Raw genomic sequence first — 15919 nt, 5'->3', positions numbered from 1 at the left:
ATAAAAAACAATGCTATATGGTCATTCACAATAAAAATATGTGGAATACATCAAAACCTGAGATCTATAGGAAATAATACTAAAAGAACACTTACATAACACTGATTATAAAGCACATTTTCAAACTGAAGTCAGTGATGCAACAATTATGTAAGGTAAAGGGGTTCAGTGAAATGTCTTAATATACATAACAAAACTAGATTCTTTTTTGGTTACAGATTCTCAAAAGGAAATGTACTCGCATTAAAAAAAAAAGTAAAAGCTTTAAATCAATAAGCAACTTACTAGGCCACGTAGTAGGCGGAGTTAGAAAGCAGTAACAGCACATCGACATCTCTGTGAGTAGCATCAATGAGGCTAAACAAACATGACACAGGGAATTAAATATTTTTGCTTTCATTTACCTTTTTTTTCTACAGCAGATGCACTTATGATAAAAGATTGGAGGGGCTGGGGTGGGGGAAAAAATCAAGTAATCAATGAGTCCTACTTCCTCAGTTAAATATATACAATCTATCCATCTGGAAATTTTAAACCGAAAAGCCAGGAACCCAGTTGAGGAAGGTGGGGTAGGTGAAGGAAAGGACTGGAGCTGAGAAGAGGTCCCTTCTCAGACAGGTAGCCAAGGAGGAGAGAGCGCTCAGGGGAAATGGGATAATGGGGGCGGGGGATTGGATGATGGTAGAGGGGGTAAGGGTTGGAAAGAAAGGAAAATGTGAGGCTGAGAAAAGAGAAATGGTCCAGGTCATCTCACATGACCTAACCTTCAAAATGACACTGCACATTTAGGGTATTTTTACACTCGTGTAGAATGCATCCGTTGAAAGAACTTTACGTAAACGTAATGTTTATGTGCAAAAATGGAACCCAGCCCAAACTACTTTGCATTTTTCTTACTACAGATTTACTCAGCTTTTAAGGAATAAGTAAACATTTCTTTATTCTAAGTCCATTTTGCCATATTTTATTTCCACTCTAAAATCAAGTATCAGAATAAGGGATTAACCATTAAACCAAATACTAATTTTTTTAAAAAGGTCAACACAGAAAATCTACACATAGTCAACAGATAACACGGGCAGAATCCAAACTCAAACTTTCATCTACTATTAAAACAGCTTTTCCAATCAAAACGTGAAATTAATCCACACCTCTTATACTGTTTCTCAAAATTCCACTGTTGGAGTGGATATTTCTGCCTTAGAATTTCATAGCTATTTGCAAAGACTTACCAAATGCTACTGAAAAACAAATGGAAAACAGGAGGGAGAAAAAATCACTTCTAGATGGAATTTAAGTCACGTACATAATCTGCGTCAGAATGAGGTCACTGTTTAACGTACTGCAGAGACGACTTCACCAAGATCTTCAAGTGCAGGATTTTACCTCGGCAGCACGTTGCTGCAGCGTTAACTCTTAACAGTCTTAATCTAAAATAACAAACGGACCTCAATTTTCACCAAAAATGTGCCCCCAAAATACAACTAATTAGGTCAGAAGCCAGAACCCAATGAATACACAGTTCCAAAATATGAGCAATAACCAACCAACCAACCAACGGTAAAGAAAAAACCATAAATTCTATGATTTGGGCAGGCTCACTGAGAAGAACACAGACTAATGACGGAAAACGTAATTGAGTTGTGCGCGTTGCTACTTACGTGCACTCTTGAAAATGTCGCTTGAGCCAAGCTATAAAAATTACGTCACGACACGTACTGTAATATGAAATAAATCCTAACCCTACTAATTAGTGTTACTTAATCTTAGCTTCTATTTTGACACTAATATTTACATCGGTCAAACAGGATCTCGGTCAAAAGCATCCTGTCCGGACGAAAAGCACTTGGCACGTGACAGGCAGTCGAGAAAAATGTCAGCCCCCCCCACCCCGCATTTTTATCGACGTATAAGCTGCAGTAAATACTTAATTTCCCTCCCCGCCACCCTCCGCCCCACTTAAACAGAAAAAAAACTCAGAAAACAGAAAACCCACACTTTTTTTTTTTTTTTAAACACGGACAAGAAAAACACGAAACCCCGTTTCAGGGCTCCCCGCCCCCGCGCCTGCAGCTGGGAAGCGGGCGCTGTGCTACTCGCTTTTCTCTTCCCACCAGTCAGGCGTCCCCTCCTTCCACACGATGAACACGAACACCGCCAGCACCACATGCAGCCCCACCACCGCGACGATGGTCGCGTAAAAGCCACTGTCATCAGGTGACATTAACAGGAGGCTTTGAAAAAGCAGTAATTTGCAGGAAAAATACAACCCCACGGGAACTTTAACCATAAGTCCTGCAAAAAGGAGAAAAATCTTGAAAGTCATCGCCAGGCTGCCGCCTTCGGGCTTGGGCTCGGCGGCGTTGCCGGCGGCACTGCCCGTGGCATTCGCCTGCCGCTGGGTGGTCGGAGGAGGCCGGTGGGAGCGCGGCATCCCGTCAGTCTGTCCGTCCGTCCGTCCGTCCACGAGTCGAAGCTGTCAGAGCCGCTGGCAGCAGAGAGAACACCTGCAGCGACTGCGCTGACTGCGGCAACTGCAGTGCGGCCGTGCCGGGTCACGCCCAGAATCTCAGCCCGCTTCCACCGCCCGCCTCCGCCGCGGCGCGCGCCCAGTGCGCAGGCGCGGCCGGTCCGGCACCGCCCTCGCCGCGAGGAGGGTGGGTTCCCGGGCCGCCGGAGAGGGGCGCCGAGGTGGCCGCGGGCTCTGGTCCCCCAGCCTGGCTCCCGTGAGAGCGCACGCACGCCTTTGCAAAGGGCCATCCCTGCTGGCCGGAGGGCTGCTAGTGGGCGGGCTGCAGCGCGCCTCACTAGCCCACTAACGCGGGTACAAGTGGTCATGTGCTCTCGGTGAAAGAAAACGTGAGTCCAAGTGGGACAAAATAAAGAGTTGGCTTTGTGCTGATGCTGAAGGGCACCTGGACGGTACCGCCGATTTCCCGTCGCATTAAGGATTCCTCCCCCGGCCGCAGCGCGCCAGCCGGCGTTTATCGGCTGTCATTCAAGTCAGCTTTCCTTGCAGCCGCTGCGGCCGCTTGGAAGGGAAAGGACACAGAACAGCCCGAGAGGTCTGATCTGTATGCGCCAGGGGCTGTCCGCGGGGAACAAACTGAGCAGTGCTCCGTGTTTAACAGAAAAAGGCTCGGGGCCGGGGGTGGGCACCGGGTAAGCACGAAGGAGGGCAGAAACCAAGCAAACGGCACAAAGCTGTGCTGGACAGTTCCAGCTGGGGTGCTGGGAGGTAAAGAAAAAGGGAACAGCAGCCATTCTTGCTGAGCGGCGCAGGACGGAGCATTTGTAACTTTTTCTGCCAGGTATTTAAACAGGGCGGTGACTGCAGTGAAGTGAGTGAGGCACTGGTCCCTGGCGCAAAATTTAAGGGGATGCCAAAAAAACTCAGCCATCAAGGTAAGTTTTTAGTGCAATATTTTTTAAAAATCAAAATTAATGCAAACATATCATGATAAACAAAACATCAACATTTCAAATAAAGATAGGATCTGACCCTGCAACCTGTACAACCCTGTCTCACTTGCCTCACCCTAATCCCAGCCCTGGTTCCTGCAAAACTTTACAAAAACATGTAGCCCAATTCACCAAGAAGACACACAGCCCAATTTTTTAAATGAGCAAAGGATTTGAACAGACATTTTTCTAAGGAAGACATACAAATGCCCACCAAGCACAAGAAAAAAAAATGCTCAACATCATGTGTCACTAGGGAAATACAAATCAAAACCACAGTGTGATACTACTTCACACCCCCTAGGATGACTACAGTAAAAAACCATGGAAAAAGTGTTGGTGAGGACATGGAAAAACTGGAACCCTCCTACATATCTGGTAGGAATGTAAAATGGTGCAGCCACTGCGGAAAACAGTTTGGTGGTTTCTCAAAAGTTACGCATTGAATTATATGTGGCCTGGCAATTTCCCCTCAGGTATACACTCAAAAGAAAAACAGGTACGCAAACAAAAACTTGTACGTGAGTATTCACGGCATCACTATTTACAACAGAATAGCCAGAAGGTGGAAACATAAATGCCCAAAGGAAGAGTGAATAAACAAAATGCAGTCTATCCATACAATGAAATACTATTCAGCGATGAAAAGTAATGAAGTTCTGATACATGCCACAACGCCCATAAGCCATGAAAACATGCTAAGTGAATGAAGCCAAGTCACAAAGGCCACATATTACATGATTACATTTATATAAAGTGTCCAGAATACACGAGTCCAGAGAGATAGAAGTATCAATAGATTAGTGGTTGCTTAGGGGGTAAGGGTGGGGATAGAGTATGCGGATTCTCTTTGTGGTGATAAAAATGTTCTAAAACTGACCAAAGTGATGGTTGCACAACTCTGTGAATATTCTAAAAGCCACTGAATTGTACGCTTTAAATGGGCGAATTGTATGCTATATGAATAACATCTTGATAAAGGTGTTTTTAAAAACCACACACACAGCCTGAGGCAGACAGGTGCTGACTGCTGAAGCCTCCAAGCCCAAGGGGCTGAACTCACCGCTGGCTGTCTGGGGACCTGAGCCCCCAAAGCCATTCCCGGAGCTACCTCTTGCTGTCCTCCACCAGGGGCTGCCTGGGTCCACATCTCTGCCTCAGTAGACAGACTGTACAAAGGCTCTATAGCAAACTCAGAGAGCCAAAGAGCAGGTTTCCAAACATCTCCCTTCAAGATAAAGGGAAAACTATCCACCATCTGGAAAATCTTTAAGCCTTGCAAATGAAGATAAATACCAGTAGCAAATGTAAAGAAATCTTAGCAGTGTTAGAAAGGATGATAACCACAAAGTATCTCTAATAAGAAGGACAGTTCTTGGGACTTCCCTGGTGACTCAGTGGTTAAGAATCCGCCTGCCAATGCAGGGGACACGGGTTTGAGCCCTGGTCCGGGAAGATCCCACATGCCCCAAAGCAACTAAGTCCGTGCGCCACAACTACTGAGCCTGTGCTCTAGAGCCCGTGAGGCACAACTACTGAAGCCCGCGTGCCTAGAGCCTGCGCTCTGCAACAAGAGAAGGCACCCAATGAGAAGCCTGCACACTGCAATGAAGAGTAGCGCCCGCTTGCTGCAACTAGAGAAAAGCCTGCAGGCAGCAACGAAGACCAAACGCAGCCAAAGATAAAAATAATTTTTTAAAAAACCCACTTGATCTAAGGAAAATGATATTGAAAATCACGACACCTTCAAAAAAGTGAAGTGCAAAGTTAAAACTCAAGCAAAATGCAGATGTGATACCTGCAGTTATTTCTGAATGGGAATTCAAAGTACTACCTTTTGGGAGTTTTTGTTTGTTTCATGCTGCATTAAGTTGGACTGCTATTTTAAAAACAAGTAACGTACATGAATAAAAATTTTTTACCAAATGGCTTATAGGAGCACAGAAATTTTCTGCTAAGTTGTGTGTGAGGAAAACCTCATCTTTTAAGAGTCCAAAAATTGCATCCATACATATAATACTAACTATCAAAGCGAAATAATCCGTGGAATTAAAGTCATGGAAGGTTTCCCTATGAACCTACAGTCAATGTTGCCTTTCGCTCATTTTAATATATGTATACTACCTTGCGTCCTACTGTTCTTTCAAGCTTATTTTATATGCCCCTTTTATTAAAAACATATGAAATGTAAAATAAAATCTAAATAGAGCCTTTTATTCTCAGAGCTTGGTCTAGAATTTTCTGAAGTGTTTCTGATTCGTAATATTGAAAATTGTAATTTTAGATTTTAGCCTGAAAGCAAGCATTCAATCTGGTGGATAAATTTGGATCCTGCCGTTCAGTTGATTATTTTAAAGAACCACTTGAAACTGGATGGTTTTTGTTTAAAAAAGAACGTTAAGTATTAGTTGCCCTATTTATTTTATGAAAGACCAGGACCACTTTACAACCCAAAGTAACTAGCATCATTAAACCTCTTGGTACACTCAGTTTTGTGCATTAATACAATAAACCTAGATTCTGGGGCATGGAGTGGGGTTGGGGGCAGGGGAGAACTCAAGAAACAAGCTTTGAACTGTAGTTTCACAATTTGGGTTTTTAAAAAATCAAATATTGCTAGTGCCCCCTTAATTTTACGGCCAAGGTGAGTGCCTTAGCTTGCCTTGCCAGCCGTGTGTTTGAGAACTGCCATGAACTATACGCATCCATGCTCACAGCTCTACAGGCAATTGCTAGCAATAATTAGGACAACTTAACAACATCAGAAAGCACGTTAGGGCTTCCCTGGTGGCTCAGTGGTTGAGTGTCCGCCTGCCGATGCAGGGGACACGGGTTCGTGCCCCGGTCTGGGAAGATCCCACATGCCGCGGAGCGGCTGGGCCCGTGAGCCATGGCCGGTGAGCCTGCGCGTCCGGAGCCTGTGCTCCACAAGGGGAGAGGCCACAACAGTGAGAGGCCCGCGTACCGCAAAAAAAAAAAAAAAAAAAAAGTTTAAAAGAAAGCACGTTAGTTACCAGGACACCACTCCAACTCACCTGGGGTCACAGTCAATGAGGGCCCAGCCCCCATGGAACTTTTCATTATCAGGCAGCAGTAACTTCATGTAACTTTGTAAGAGTTGACTAATTAGTTCCTGGTGGCTTCTCTGATTTTCCTTATGCAAAGCTTCATGCTCTTTCTCCTTGGTAAATATGGAATAAAGATCTTCTGTCACTGGAATGCCTTGCATCAAATCTAGAGTAGAAAGTGTTAATATCTATCATCTTCTTAGTTTACTAATGCATTTTTAAAAAGCAAAAGAGAATATAAGACCTAAAATAATAAGACTCATTAAAAAACATAGGCATAAATCTTTGTGACCCTGGACTAGGCATGGTTTTTTTAGATATGAAACTAAAATCACAAGCCACAAAAGAAAAAACATAGTCAAACTGGACACCATCAAAATTAAAAACTTTTGTGTCTCAAAGGACAATGTCATGAAAATTAAAAGGCAACCCACAGAATAGGAGCGAATATTTAAAAATCATCTATCTGATCAGGGACCTGTATCCAAGACTATATAAAGAATTCCAACAACTCAATAATAAAAAGACAAATAAGCCAGTTTTAAAATGGGCAAAGGAACTGAACAGACCAAGCTAACTTCTTCCTGGTACAGCACGCAGCTCAAGGCTTAACAAAATCATCGTAATCCCATTCCCTGTGCTTGTTTGGGACTGTAAGACTGGAGGAGGCTTCTGGGAGAGATCTGCCAACCACTGACCCTTTACAGGGAAGCAGTAAGCCCAGACTGCTACTGGCCCCTCTCTCTTAAACTTGAAAAGATCCAGCTTCAGGGTTAGGATGAAGCTGATGCGACTGATCGTCAAAATGAGAGAGGAACAGAACATGCCTCCTCAAAAACATAACTGAGGCGCTAAATCAAGCAACAGAAAGAAAGGTATCTTATTCTTCCTGAATAAACTGCTAAAATCCAATTTTCCTATCAGCATGCACCCTATGTGTGGCAAATTAACCAAACTTAATTACACCAGACTTCTCAAATTCCTAACTTGCCTGTGCATAGGCCCTACTATTTCATGTATAATAAATAATCAGGTTAAAAAAATAGGATTTAAAAAATATTCTTAGAGACCATATGACAAGCTGTTACATTTGATTCTAATCCAGAATACTGTACATTTACTTTAATCCTAAAAGGTGATACTTTCATGAAAATTAAAGTTAAAATATGCCAAGGCATGAATTCCACTGGGCAATCTACCCTCCATTTCTTTTCTTAAATAGTGATAGGAATTGGTTAGAATAATCTCTAAATCTGATACCCTAATACCCTGTTAAATCATGCTTATAAGAAAGGATGCTATATTTGTCCATAGCAAGAACACATGATAAACATTATACGAAGAAAGAAAATCATCTCGTTTTTCTCTCTCAGCCTTGAGTAATGGAAAAACAAATAGAATATGGAGTTCTTAGTTGATGAGGTTTTAGGGCACCTTATTCCATACTCCAGGAGCCTCAACCCTGCCTTCTGTTACATGAATAACAAATTGACAAATACGTATGGAAATGAGCAGTTTCTTTTGCTGCTCCAGCCTAAAAAATTTGTCAAATTCTAATCTTGTAGGGACTTCCCTGGTGGTCCAGTGGTTAAGAATCCGCCTTCCAGGGACTTCCCTGGTGGCGCAGTGGATAAGACTACATATTTCCAATGCAGGGGGCCTGGGTTCGATCCCTGTCAGGGAACTAGATCCCATATGCATGCCACAACTAAGAGTTCGCATTCCACAACTAAGGAGCCTGCATGCTGCAACTAAGGAGCCAGCGAGCCGCAACTAAGGAGCCCATCTGCTGCAACTAAGGAGCCTGCAAGCCACAACTAAGGAGCCCACCTGCCACAACTAAGACCCAGTGCAACCAAAACAAACAAACAAATAAATATTTTAAAAAAAAAGAATCTGCCTCCCAATGCAGGGGATGTGAGTTCAATCACTGGTGGGGGAACTAAGATCCCACATGCCATGGGGCAACTAAGCCTGCATGCCACAACTACTTAGCCCGCACACTGCAACTAGAGAAGCCCATGCACCACAACGAAAGATCCTGCATGCCGCAACGAAGGTCCCACATGCTGCAACTAAGACCCAATGCAGCCAAATAAATAAATAAAATATTTTTAAAAAATTCTAATCTTGTAAAAATTTGATTTATTGGGTAAGATGTTCAACACAGAGACACAAATATATTATACAACATATGAACTATGTTAATGAAGTTGGTTACTGTAAAAGGTTAGTCACAGAAAGAAGAACAAATTTGAGAGAGGAGAAAGGCATTTATGTTCCTTACCTATAACAGCTTGCCTATAAGCATCCTTAAATCGATTCAGGTAATACCTATTTGCCGAGTTAACACCATCTTTCATAACTCCTGCTAACTTCCTTTCTCCTGTCCTTGTAAAGTCACCCTGTCAAGGAAAAAGTCACTTTAACAATTTATTCAAGAACAAAAATGTTCCTGAAGTCAATATGGGCTTTTGATTCAAGACTGGAATTCTATAGGGCTTTATAATTTCCAAATAATGTAATTAAAATATCTACTAGTATTTGACGCAGATCCAAGCATGTCAAACAATTAAACATGCTATTGGTGGCATAAAGTCTCCACAGTTAGATTGTGCCTTAAGGTAAAGCCATTCTTGGCAATCTGTAGAATATCTAAAATTTACAGATCAAAACTTATTATATAATAAACAAAACAAAAAGACCTTTAAACCTCCAACTGGTATGCTATTCAAAACACATAAATTTCTGATGTGGGAAAATGTAGACAGTTCCCTAGAGCTTATTATAATGGAATTTAACCTGCATGTGTGGTTGTGTGTACATATAGAGAGAGCAGAGGTTTCCATACCTTGCTGCACATTACAATCCCTGTAGAATGATCCAATGAAGATTTAATTGTTTTGTTTCTCTTGGTTTTCACAACAAAGGTGTCAGAGCAAGTCCCTAGAGAGGTAGTGACTTAAACTTAAGGCAAGGAAAGCATAGTCTCTTTCTCCCCCATCCCAACCCCACTATTTCTATCCAAGGCAATCTTGGAAACAAGCCTGGTCCTAAAATTGACAATTTAGGAAGAACACGTTGCCAATTAGGTCATTCACAGGAAATATTAATTTAGCAACATGAATCTATTATAGAAGAGAGAGGCATGAATGCTGCATCCAAAGAATTTTAATATCAAAGGAAAAAAGTGTTCCTCTTTTTTTTCCAGCTTTGTATAATTGACAAGTACCATTGTATAAGTTTAAGGTGTACAATGTGATGATTGGATATATGTGTGTATATATATATATAGTACTGTTAACTATAGTCACCATGCTGTACGTTAGATCCCCAGAACTTATAACTGAAAGTTTGTACTCTTTGACCAATATCTCCCCATTTTCCCCATCCTCTGGTAAGCACCAATCTACTCAATGTTTCTATGAGTTTGACTTTTTAAAATTCCATGTATAAGTGAGATCATGCAGTATTTGTCTTTCTCTGTTTGCCTTATTTCACTTAACATAATGTCCTCAAGGTTCATCCATGTTGCTGCAAATATCAGGATTTTCTTCTTTTTTATGGCCGAATATTCCATTATATATATACACACACATTTTGTATACACACACACGTTTTCTTTAGCCATTCATCCACCGTCAGATACTTAGGTTGTTTCCAGGTCTTGACTATTATGAATAGTGCTACAATGAACACAGGAGTTACAGGTAGTTCTGTGACATACTGATTTCATTTTCTTTGGATATATACTCATAAAATAAGATTGCTGGATCATATGGTAACTCCATTTTTAATTTTTTGAGGAACTTCCTTACCATTTTCCATAGTGGCTATGCCAATTTACATTCGCACCAACAATGTACAAGGGTTACCTTTTCTCCCTTGTTATCTCCTGTCTTTTAGATAACACCCATTCCAACAGGTAGGAGGTGATAGCTCACTGTGGTTTTGATTTGCATTTCCCTGATGATTACTGATGTTGAGCACGTTTTTATGTACCTGTTGGCCAATTGTATATCTTCTTTGGAAAAATGGCTGTTAAGGTCCTTTGCCTATTGTAAAATCAGATTATTTGTTTTTTGCTATTGAGTTGCATTACTTCGTTACATATTTTGGATATTAACCCTTTCTCAGACATATGGTTTGCAAATATTTTCTCCCATTCCATGGGTTGTCTTTTCATTTTGTTGATTATTTTACTATGCAAAAGCTTCTTTTTTTTCGATGTAATCCCACTTGTTTATTTTTACTTTTCTTCTTGTGCTTTTGATGTCATGTCCAAAAAATCATTGCTAAGATCAATGTCATGGAACTTTCCCTATGTTTTCTTGTAGGAGCAAACTAAAGTTTCAGGTTTTACAGTCTTTAATCCATTTCGAGTTAATTTTTGTGAATGGTGTAAGATAGGGGTCCAGTTTAATTATTTTGCATATGAATATCCAGTTTCCCAACAGCATTAGTGAAGAGACTATCATTTCCCCATTGAGCATTCTTGGCTCCCTTGTCAAATTATTAGTTGACTGATAGCGTGAGTTTTTTTCTGGGCTCTCGGTTCTATTCCATTAGTCTATGTGCCTGTTTTTATGCCAGTACTATGTTTTGATTACTACAGCTTTGTGATATAGTTTGAAATCAGGAAGTGGGATATCTCCAGTTTTGTTCTTTCTCAGGATTGCTTTGGCTATTAGGGGTCTCTTGTAGTTCCACATGAATTTTAGGATTTTTTTTTTTGTAGAAAATGCCAATTTTCTATCAAAATGGAATTTTGATAGAGATTATATTGAATCTGGAGATGGCTTTGGGTAATTTTTTTTTTTTTTTTTTTTTTTTGCGGTACGCGGGCCTCTCACTGTTGTGGCCTCTCCCGTTGCAGAGCACAGGCTCTGGACGCGCAGGCTCAGCAGCCATGGCTCACGGGCCTAGCCGCTCCGCAGCATGTGGGATCTTCCTGGACTGGAGCACGAACCCATGTCCCCTGCATCGGCAGGCGGACTCTCAACCACTGCGCCACCAGGGAAGCCCTGGATAATATTTTAATGTTAATTTTTCCAAGCCATGAACCTAGGCTATCTTCCATTTATTTGTGCCTTCAATTTCTTTCATCAACATCTTACAGTTTTTAGTGTACAGATCTTTCACCTTCTTGATTAAATTTATTCCTTACTATTTTATTGTTTTTTATGCTACTGTAAATGGGATTGTTTTCTTTTTTAGATAATCTCAATTAGTGCATAGAAACGACAGATTTTGGTAGCTTGATTTTGTATCCTGCAACTTTACTGAATTCATTTATTAGTTCTAATAGTTTTCTGGTGGAGTCTTTAGGATTTTCTATATAAGGTTGACCCTTTAACAATGTGGAGGTTAATCTTTGTATAACTTATAGTCGGTTTTCTGTATCCACATTTCCTCCACATCCAGGGATTCAACCAACCAGACTGTGTAGTATTGTAGTATTTACAATTGAAATATATCCACGTATAAAGTGGACCCGTGTAATTCAAACCCATGTTGTTCCAAGTCAACTGCATAAGAACACACCACCTGCAAATCACGACAGTGTTACTTCTTCCCTACCAATTTGGATGCTTTTTCTTTCTTTCTCTTGCCTGATTGCTCTGGCTAGGACTTCCAGCACTATGATGAATAGGAGTGGTGAAAGTGAGCACCTTTGTCTTGTTCCTGATCTGAGAGGAAAGCTTTCAGTTTTCACCACTGGGTGAAAGGATGTTGAATTTTGTCAAATGCTTTTTTTTTGCATCTATTGAGATGATCCTATAATTTTTATCTTTCATTCTATTGATGTGGTGTAACACATTTATTGATTTTCAAATTCTGAACCAGGGGTAAGTCCCTCTTCCTCATGGAATATGATCCCTTTAATGAGCTGCTGTATTTGGTTTGTTAGTATTTTGTTGAGAATTTTCGTATCTATAATAATCAGGGACATGGGCTCAGAGTTTTCTTGTTGTGTCTTTGTCTAGTTTATGTATCAGGGCCTCATAGAAACAGTTTGGAAGTGTTCCCTCTTCTATTTTTTGAGAAGAGTTTGAAAAGGACTGCTATTAATTCTTCTTTAAATGTTTGTAGAATTCACCAGTGAAACCACCTAGTCCTGGGCTTTTCTTAGTTGGGAGCTTTTTGATTACTGATTCAATCTCCTTACTCATTGGCCTATTCAGATTTTCTGTTTCTTCATGATTCAGTCTGGTAGGTTGTATGTTTCTAGGAATTAATCCATTTCCTCTAAATCGTTCAATTTGTTGGCATACGCCTGTTCATAGTAGTCTCATAATCCTATATATTTCTGTGGTATCAGTTGTAATATCTCTTTCATTTATAATTTTGAGTTCTTTTTTCCTTGGTTAGCCTAAGAGTTTGTCAATTTTGTTTCTCTCTTCAAAACAGCCAATTCTTAACTTTGTTGATCATTTTCTATTGTTTTTCTATTTCACTTATTTCTGTTCTAATCTTTATTACTTCCTTCCTCTTGCCAACTTTAGGCTTAGTTTCTTCTTTTTCTAGTTCCTTGAGGTTTAATTGTTAGGTTGAGATCTTCCTTTTTTCTTAATATAGGCATTTATAGCTATAAAGTTTCCTCTTAGAACTGCTTTCGCTGTATCCCATAAATTTTGGTATGTTGTGTTTCCAGTTTAATTTGTTTCAAGATATTTTTTGATTTCCCTTTTGATTTCTTCTTTGATCCATCTGTTGTTCAAGAGTATGTTAATTGCCACATATTTGTGAATTTTCCAATTTTCCTCCTGTTACTGATTTCTAGTTTCATATCACTGTGCTCAGAAAAGATACCTGATATAATTTCTATCTTCTTGAAGTTGCTGAGACTTGTTTTGTAGCCTAACATAATCTATCCTGGAGAATGTTTCACTTGTGCTTCTGAAAAATGTGTATTCTACTGTTGGTGGATGGAGTGTTCTGTATATGTCTGTTAAGTCCATAGGCTCTGTAGTGTTGTTCAAATTCGTTGTTTCTTTATTGATTTTCTGCCTGGATAATCTATCCATTGTTGAGAGTGGGCTGTTAAAGTCCCCTACTATTATTGTAATGCTGTTCATTTCTCATTTTAGTTTTATTAGTATTTGCATTATATATTTAGGTGCTCTGACGTTGAGTGCATAAGTAGTACTTCTCTTTAAACAATAACTTGCACAAGGATTTCTAAAGTTCAGTTTCCTTAATTAACAAAAAGCTTTTTGACATTCATCACCCAACTAAAAGATGGATAATCTGATGCTTGTTGAGCTCTCAATGGTACAATTTGTTGTAATAAATATCCTGGGGTGAACTATTACCTTGAAGGAAAATTAACATAAACCTAATTTAAGCTAATTCAACCACTTCCTATTGCCCACAGAGGGAGTATTTAGTGACCAGTGACTACAGTTTACATTTACATTAAGTTCTGTGAAGATCAGCTTGGTGGGATCCGCAAAAGACTTTAGGTATAACAATCACAAAAGATAATAAAACTTTTCTTCAACATTTACTATGTGTCAGGGAATGGTCTAAGCTCTAACATGTTATTAACTCATATAATCCCATGCCAAATTTTTGAAGTGGGCCTAGTATTATTCCTGTTTTACAAATGAAGAGACAGACACAGAGAAGTTATGTGACTTGCCCACAGTCACAGAGCTAGTAAGAGGCAGGGCTGGGATTCAAGTTCAGAGGAGGCAAATTATACCAGGGACCCAAATCCCACCAACAGAGACATGTTTTATTTTGTCTGTATAAAGTTTTAACCGTTATACATAAAATTCCAACTTTCCAAACTCCCTTGAAAACTGGGAGATCTAGCAACACTGGGCCTCCATCCCCATTAGGAAGTAGCAGAACAGCACCTTCCTAAGACAACATATGCTCTTCCTCAGGTCCACACAGCCCATCTCTCCCTTTAATCTAATGGGTCACATTACCCAGCATCTGTAGAATTTGAATGTGTGACCCCTGCCTTACCCAAACATTCCAGAAAGGAGTCAACTACATACACCTACCACCTGAAACCCATGTACTTTTCTCTCAAAAACCAAGTTGGTTTTAAACTATACCCTGTGTCCCACATAATGACCCACAGATGCTGGCTGCAGGTACTTACCTTCAGGGCAGCTGTCCCAGCATACTGTCTGCTAATGGAGTCACCGTTGTTGGCCCACATTATCTGATAAATTCGATTGCATTTCACCGGTAGTGGCTGCTCTGGGGGCATCACACCTAATTTTTTCAGCTAAAATTAATACATTGGTAGATTAACTGCATATAAGCCAGGACACTATAGCATAAAATGTATACTGCAGAGAAAGGAAGCATATGCATGTACAATTTAGGACCCTTAAATATAAAAAAATGATGTTTTCAGACTTTTTCAAAATTAAGCACCACTTGAAAGATAGCTTTATGAATTGCTACATCTGAATAAATAGAATAAAAAAATTATACTGTTTTGCTGTAATTTTTAATGTGTAGGCTCATACTATTATATTTTGTCTTTCTTTTAAATTTGGCTATGAAGTGAAACTAACCATCAAAAAGTCATATAGAAACAAACAATATTAATAGTAGCAGAGCAGTAAGTGCCCAATAAATGTTAAGTCTGGTGCCACATTCTAAGAGCTTTTTTTTTTTATAAATTTATTTTATTTTTGGCTGCATTAGGTCTTCGTTGCTGAGCGTGGGCTTTCTCTATTTGTGGTGAGCAGGGGCTACTCTTCGTTGTGGTGCGCGGGCTTCTCACTGCAGTGGCTTCTCTTGTTGCAGAGCACAGGCTCTAGGCATGTGGGCTTCAGTAGTTGTGGCACGTGGGCTCTAGAGCGCAGGCTCAATAGTTGTGGCACACGGGCTTAGTTGCTCTGCGGCATGTGGGATCTTCCCGGACCAGGGCTCGAACCCGTGTCTCCTGCAGTGGCAGGTGGATTCTTAACCACGGCGCCACCAGGGAAGTCCAAGCTTTTAAAAATAGATTATCTCATTTACTCCTCATAACCATACTATGCAATCAATACTCTTGTTACCCCCATTTATAGATGAGGAGATAGAAGTTTAGAGAGGTTGAATTCTTTGCATGGGGTCAACACCTTGTATGTGCTAGGGCCAGGGCTTGATCTCCAAAGCCTGGCTGCTTCAGTGTGACAGTAGAAGGCATCCCCAAAGGATAGTCACAAGGTTCTATCAGGAGAAAAAAACATGCTAGGAATGTCAACCTTGGGAATTCATTACCCAGGTGTTACAGGGCTGAAAGATCTAAAAGGGGACACTGAGATAAGAGATATAGTGACTCCAGGAAACAGCAGGGTTGGGGCACAAAGGGAAGAGGCTGGTTCTGTGGTGCCAAAGGAACCAAAGCCACAGAGAGGGTGCTGATGATGGGA

General features: G+C 40.5%; 1 protein-coding gene across 1 annotated transcript in view; it reads right to left on the bottom strand.

Moving 5' to 3' along the window:
• Positions 1-15919, bottom strand: part of INPP5F (inositol polyphosphate-5-phosphatase F) — a 97607-nt gene that overhangs the window by 6096 nt on the left and 75592 nt on the right. The window contains exons 13-16 of the mRNA XM_082601673.1: positions 14650-14778; positions 8818-8935; positions 6498-6696; positions 286-357 (exon numbers count right to left, since the gene is read on the bottom strand). Coding sequence (XP_082457799.1) covers positions 286-357; positions 6498-6696; positions 8818-8935; positions 14650-14778 — 518 coding nt within the window. The remainder of the gene's footprint in view (positions 1-285; positions 358-6497; positions 6697-8817; positions 8936-14649; positions 14779-15919) is intronic.

The sequence above is a fragment of the Mesoplodon mirus genome (genome assembly GCF_964341445.2).
Source record: "Mesoplodon mirus genome assembly, chromosome: 2".
NCBI lineage: Eukaryota > Metazoa > Chordata > Mammalia > Artiodactyla > Ziphiidae > Mesoplodon > Mesoplodon mirus.
The sequence above is the reverse complement of the archived record's forward strand: the minus strand, read 5'-3'. Positions and strand labels throughout refer to the sequence as shown.